Source organism: Cariama cristata, unplaced genomic scaffold (genome assembly GCF_000690535.1).
Source record: "Cariama cristata isolate BGI_N322 unplaced genomic scaffold, ASM69053v1 scaffold35833, whole genome shotgun sequence".
Lineage (NCBI taxonomy): Eukaryota > Metazoa > Chordata > Aves > Cariamiformes > Cariamidae > Cariama > Cariama cristata.
This window is the reverse complement of record NW_009609578.1, coordinates 1-6,679: the sequence shown is the minus strand read 5'-3', so window position 1 is coordinate 6,679 and position 6,679 is coordinate 1. Positions and strand designations below refer to the sequence as shown.

The 6,679-nt window shown below is 49.1% G+C and overlaps 2 protein-coding genes across 2 annotated transcripts in view; one reads left to right on the top strand and one right to left on the bottom strand.

The window, feature by feature from the left end:
* Positions 1 to 3,366, top strand: part of LOC104159626 (olfactory receptor 1052-like) — a 6,177-nt gene extending 2,811 nt beyond the window's left edge. The window contains exons 3-4 of the mRNA XM_009697582.1: positions 567 to 1,495; positions 3,247 to 3,366. Of these exons, the coding sequence (XP_009695884.1) occupies positions 567 to 1,495; positions 3,247 to 3,366 (1,049 nt within the window). The remainder of the gene's footprint in view (positions 1 to 566; positions 1,496 to 3,246) is intronic.
* Positions 3,367 to 4,425: 1,059 nt separating this feature from the next.
* Positions 4,426 to 5,379, bottom strand: LOC104159625 (olfactory receptor 8I2-like). Its single transcript, XM_009697581.1, has one exon. It carries the CDS (start codon positions 5,377 to 5,379, stop codon positions 4,426 to 4,428), a length of 954 nt encoding a protein of 317 aa, XP_009695883.1.
* Between the last annotated feature and the right edge of the window lie 1,300 nt (positions 5,380 to 6,679).

Sequence of the window (6,679 nt, the reverse complement as noted above, 5' to 3'; positions counted from 1 at the left end):
TTCTGCCCCAGGCTGCCAAGGGACCCCCCCGAGTCTGCGGCATCTCGCTTGTCGAGTTGGGGTGGGCAGAAGGGGATCCAGCAAAGCTGATCCGAGGGGGCTCGGTGGATTCGGGGCTCCCAGGGCCATCGTGACTCAGGTGTGTTTAGTCTTCTCAGGGGGAAATGAAATGCGTTCATCTTTTCTGCCTCCTACTCTAATAGAACGAGACGGCAAGTTTGCAAATTCTTCACTCCTTTTGCAGGTTTCAAATCATTCAATATTGTTTTGTTTTTTTTTTTAAGGGAAAAAACTAATTTTTTGATTCAGCCTCATGATTAAAGAGACTAAGGACAAAGTGCAGGTTCTGAAAGGTTTCGGATGAGTTGCCCTGCCTGCAAGGATTTGCCGAGAACCGAAGCCCAGTTGGATGTTATCTCAAGTACCAAAGCTTTGTAGGTTTAATGACTAGTCTAACAGAGCGCTTGCCGATAGCAGCGTTGGGCGCAAGCCATGCCATTGCTCTTTCCCGTTTCACTCTGCTTCTCCTCCCTCCGACAGGCACGCTGCTATGGAGTACGGCAACGTGGCTGGAGGCAATCACACCGTGGTGACCCAGTTCATCCTCGTAGGACTGACGAGCGAGCCTAAGCTGCAGACTCCTCTCTTCGTAATCTTCTTAATGATTTATCTCGTCACCCTGATGGGCAACCTTGGGCTGATCACATTGATCAAGACAAGCCCCCGGCTGCACACTCCCATGTACTTCTTCCTCTGCAATCTGTCTGTTGTTGATCTTTGCTACTCTTCCGTCTTTTCTCCAAAGCTGCTTATTGGCTTCTTGGTGGAAAAGAAAACCATCTCTTACTCTGCCTGCTTTGTCCAGCATTTCTTCTTCCTTGTGTTTGTGACCACAGAGGTGTTCTTGCTGGCTGTGATGGCGTACGACCGCTACGTAGCCATTTCCAGCCCGCTGCTCTACACCATTTCTATGCCCAAGAGGGTCTGCCTTCAGCTGGTGGCCGGGTCATACGTAGGGGGGGTTTTGAACTCGCTAATCCAAACCTGTTGCTTGCTGCCGTTGCCTTTTTGTGGACCCAATGCCATCAACCATTACTTCTGTGACACTAACCCTCTGCTGAAACTCACCTGCGCCGATGACCGCCTCAGTGAGCTTTTGCTTGTAGCCTTCAATGGGACCATTTCCATGTCTGTGCTCTTCATCATCATCTTCTCCTACATATACATCCTCTTCTCCATCCTGAGGATTCGGTCCGCTGAAGGCAGGCACAAAGCCTTCTCCACCTGTGCCTCCCACCTCCTGACCGTTACCTTGTTCTACGTGCCTGCGGGGCTGAGCCACCTGCAGCCGGGCTCCAAGTACTCGCTGGAGATGGAGAAAGTCACCGCCGTGTTTTATACCCTGGTCGTCCCTATGCTCAACCCTCTGATCTACAGCTTGAGGAACAAGGAGGTCAAGGATGCACTTAGAAAAGCGACAGCAAATAACGTTTTTGTGGGTTTCCCACTACCCAAACCGAGCCCAACCAGTCGATAAAACTCCCGCTGCATCCCTTTTTAAATAGTCTTATGTCAGCTGTCTGGGGGAGTAAGGAGCTGCATATCTTTACAGAAGCGGGTCCAGCAAACCTTCCACATGCTTTAAAATCTGCAGGGACTCAGTGTTAACAAACACCTCATCGTGATGGATCTCTGATAAATATTTCCTTGTCACCTCTTGGTTTTTCTGTGAAACGATGTAATATCATAGGAGGTGGTAAAAATAAGCTGATAAGGAATTTCCCTCCTAAGCTTAGTTTCTTAAGAAGTCGCACTGATTCAAGCAGCGATTCCTCCAGAGGCAAGCGCAAAGAGGACCAGGGGCTTTTGGGGAGGTGTGTGAAAAAAAAACAAACACCCACACACCTCACTTTGGGCTAACCACCAGGACAAAAACATCTCCCTATTTCTCCCTATTGGCAAGGAGTTTAGCATGACTGAATGTGACTACCTGGGGAGAAGTATTTTTTTTCCCCTATTTTCTTGTCACGGGGCTGTTGTAAGTTTTATTTCCTCCCAGCCGACTCTTCCCCCAGACAGCTGTACAGCCGAGAAGGGACCGCCGAGGGATGCTGCAGAATCTCATACTCTCCAAAGCAGAAACAATCGACTGTTAGAGACCTGGAGCAGTAAGAGCTGGGATGCCGGGTCCCCGCAGAGAGAAGAGGGGGGTCATCTGTCACTTAATGCTAATTTGCACGTGGCTGCATCTGAATTAGTCCAGACATTGGGGTTGGGTTTTTAAATATAGCTAAGATAAAAGATAAATACTCCTAGCAGGATTTCTTTTCGATGACCATAGAAATCATGACCTAAGCACACCCGCTGCATTGTTATATACCAATAACTGAATTTGGTTTTTGCTCAGATGTAAAAGTCTACATTGTGGATGCCTGATATAAAGCAAAATAAAATCCACCCGGAGCATGCAGCTGGGCAGGGGTCACTTTTTGTAAGAGATAGATAGCCACAGGAAGGGAGGGGAGAGTTTTACACCACTTACCTATACAGAAGAGCTTGCTTTATCCTCAGCTTGGGCACTAGAGGGTTTTGCTTAGCATTAAGAGTTATTCACGCTATTTGCATGATGCAAAGTGGCTGAGGGAGCCGCGAGGACCAGTTACTCCCAAAGGGAAGGCAAACTGGGAGGCGAAGGTGGCCACGCCACAGGGTGGACGATAGCCTCACCCGCGGGGCAGGGTCCCACAGTGCCCAAGCAGAGCAGCAGCTCCCATCAATGGCCCAGAAGAAACCAAGGACCAAATTCAAGCCAAGAAATCTGAAGAACTGACCAGGACCAAGCACAGCTCTGAAAGTGGTTAATTACCCAGGGCTGAGCTTAAATAGTGCCCAAGCCCTGGGCAGAGGGTGTGGGTGGAGGCCCCAGGTGATGCTGGCCGTGGCAATTGCGGTGCTTGCACTCCCTGGTGTCTCAGGGAGAGGGGAACGGGGGGTTTTTTTCCCCACCCGGTGCCCTAAACGCTGCTACAGCCGGATGGATCCCTGCTCGCCAAGGCTGGAAGGACGGAGCAGACAGGAGCGCTGAGCTCCTTTGCTGTGTGTGAGCGACTCTCAGCCCCCCCCCCTTCAGAGTTATGCGGAGTGAGGCGCTTCAGATGCCACGTTCTCTGTTTTTCAGGGAAACTGTCCTAATGCCTCTACTTCTCACGAAACCTCCATCAGAAACTTTGATTAAAAACTTTATAGCATGTCACTTCACGCCAGCTTAAAGCTGGTTTTAACTGGTTGCCATTGCGTTCATTCGTTATTTACTACAGTTCTATTAGGAAGACCATGGTTTACAAAGATGTTTATTTTAAAACATAAAATTTATTCGCTTTGTCATTACACAAGCTACATATTCTTCCAGAAATTGTATAGTTCGTTAAACATAAAAGATGTGCCTCGATTAAATGTTAAAAACAAAACTTTGCCTACTGTTTTCTTTAGAACATCTTCCACCTCAGGTGTGCGATGACATACAGACGAGTCATCACTCCGTCAAATTGCCCCACAAAGCACGGACCTCTGACTGCTCATCCAAAAAGGAAAAGATGAGGAGATGTAAAGACAAGGCGTCCCAAGAAGGTTTTGGTTGGGACGCCCTTCTGGCAGCGTGTTGACGTACGTCAGCCCATGACAAGTCGTCAGCACGGCTCTGGGTCCCCTGAGCCAACACCACGGCTTTGGGTTTGCTGATGGTTCTTCTAGAGGTCGGTCAGAAATTGCGTCTGAGGTCACAGCTGGGCCTTCCCCTGCGTGATGACGTTCCACCCTGCTATCACCACGTCACTTCTCTCGGGTACACGTACCCCTCTGGTCGGGGCCGCCTCTGGCAGTATCCTGCCAACCTTCTCAGCCCCTGCTTCTTCTACAGACAGCTGCCATTGCCCGCTTGCCCCTTTACGAAGGGGACCTCGCTGCTGGCTGTCTCGGCAAAGCCTCCGTACGAGCAGCTCTAAGCGAGCTCCCAGGAAAACTCGGGGAGTCCAGGCCACATTGCAGCTCTCCACGTGTCACAGGTCCTCAGTTCTTCAAGCTCATTTGGGGAAAATGGTTGTCAAGCAGGCAATGGAAATTTTAGTAATTGTTTACCTCCAATTTGAGCATCCTTTTTTGCGGGCAATATTTTCATTTAGCGCAATTTAGACCCAAAATATCACAGTACTGTTTCGGTTTTGCTAGGAAAGCACCGAAAGTTATTTTGATTAATCATTAAAAGCTCACACCACGATTAAAATAAACTGAAGTTGTTTGAAGAGAACGAGTCGTTACGCTGGTTCGCCATACGCCGTAGGTGCTGTGTGATCTCCTTCTCTGCAAGCAGACCGATAACACCCGTTCCTTCATCCCCTCCAAAGCACCAAAGAGCTGCAGATGCGTTTTTCAAAGCCTGGAGAGATGCGGCACCAGCTTTCGCACCCACAGCCTCCTCAGGGCCCCCTTCACCTCCTCGTTCCTCAGGCTGTAGATGAGGGGGTTGAGGGTGGGTGTCAGGACGGTGTAACACACTGAAACCAGTTTTGCCCGATCCCATGAGCACGCCTTGCAAGGCTGGATGTAGGCGAGCATCCCCGGGGCGTAGAACGTGGTGATGGCAGCCAGGTGGGAGGTACAGGTAGAGAAAGCTTTAAGGCTCCTGCTGGCCGAAGGCATCTTCAGGATGGTGAGGAGGATGTAGGTGTAGGAAACCAGGACCATCAGGACAGAGCCCACGATGTTAAGCCCAGCACTGGAAACCTGCAAGATCTCATTTGCGCGGGTGTCTGAGCAGGAGAGCTGCAGGAGGGTGGGCAGCTCGCAGAAGAAGTGGTTGATGCTCCTGGCCCGGCAGAAGGACAACCTCCTCGCCAGGACGGTGTGCACCAGGGAGGTGAGGAAGCCCGCGATGTAGACCAGCACCATCATGCCGTAGCAACGCGCCCTGGACATGGTGGAGACGTAGCGCAGCGGCTTGCACACAGCCGTGTATCGGTCGTAAGCCATTACCCCCAGGAGGAAGCACTCACAGATGATCAGAGCAAGGAAAAAATACATCTGGGCAAAACAACCCAAAAAAGAGATGTGGCTTCTCCCCAGCAGGAAGGTCTCCAGCGCTTTTGGGACAATAGCGGAGGAAATGCAAAAATCTATGAAAGATAGGTGGGTCAGGAAGAAATACATGGGGGTGTGGAGCTGGGGGTCGACGTTGATTAGCAGGATCATCGTCAGGTTCCCCAGCATCATTAAAACGTACAGGGATAAGAAAATTGTGAAGGCGGTGGTTTGTAGCTCTGGGGCATCTGAGAAGCCCAAGAGGATGAAGCCGGACAACCCAGTGAGGTTTTCTCCATCCATCATTTCTACAAGCGAGATGAATTTGCATAGAAATAAATCCCTAAGAGAGAAATACTGTGGAAACATCAGAGTTTAATCCATAAAGTACCTGCAGCAGAAAATGGTGTGATTTTTTAGGAAAACACAAGGCAACTGTATTTCTGTCTTTAGACCAAGCTTTGAAGTCAAACAGGTGAAGGAGCTAATTACACAGTCGGGTATTAAAAAAGAGTAATTCTGCCACGATTTATATACACTGTACTAATGATACACTAAGAAATATCAAAATGTTGATCCAAGTTTAAAAAAATGAAGTCAAATAAACACATTCCAAAATGTGGAAAACAGAGAAGGTTCGTATTCTCACCGCTGATTTCTGGAAATTTTAAGCATTTTTTTTTTCCTCCTGGTATTTTTTTTTCAGTGCTCTTCTGTGGCCTCATTAGTTCTGGTGCAGCCTTTGCATCATGAAACAAAGCTGTGCACTTGGAATTGTTTGGGTTTGGGTTTGTTTTTTTTTTTTTAATTTCTAAATTTATCTGCTTTCGAAGAAAAATCCCTGTGCGTGCTGGGTGTGGGGCGGAGCAGTGGTTTTGTCTCCGGCAGAGCTTTGCTGTGACTGCAGGCAACTTTCCTCGACCGACTCAAACATCCACCTAATGGTGTTAAAATACATCATACGCAAACCAAACTTCGTAAAGCTGCAGCTTGGGTATTCCCGCCTCCCCCCTTCAGCCCTTCCGTAGATGAATTATCTGATGGAAGATCTACCTACAGCTGTCTACATCTCAGCTGAAATGTCCCTAGGTCAGTGGTAGATGGGACCAGGCGCGTTGTTTTTTCAGGCAAACCTCCTAACCCCTGCTCGGGCACTTGGGTTCACGCTGTGGATGCTCTTGGAGAGCACGGATGGGCTTCCTTCACATGCAGCTGCACCAGAACATCCCGGCAATGAAACTTCAACCACTTCCCCAGGTCAGGCTGAATTAAAAAAATACAGAAGGTATTACAGTGGGTGCAGGAGGGGAATTAAGTCCCCGCACCACTCGTTTTACTCTACCGACCTCAGGTCGTCTTGGTCAACATCACTTGGGAATGGAGACGTAGCTGTAGCTCCGTCTGGACGACTCATGCGCTTGAAGCATGCGTTTCTCTCTGTTGGGAACAATTTCATCCCGGGGTTAACAGGATTGTGTCCTAGAGGTGTGCGCTTCCATCCCCTGGAGGCAACCGGTGGTGTCCAGCTCATACGTGAACTCGCCGCCCTGGAGAGGACAATCATACCTTAAACAGCTTCAAGGTTAAAAACAAGCTAAATATTAAA

What these genes read in the sequence shown, in the direction of transcription:
- LOC104159625 (XM_009697581.1), bottom strand. Translation starts at nt 5,379, where the DNA reads ATGATGGATGGAGAAAACCTCACTGGGTTGTCCGGCTTCATCCTCTTG.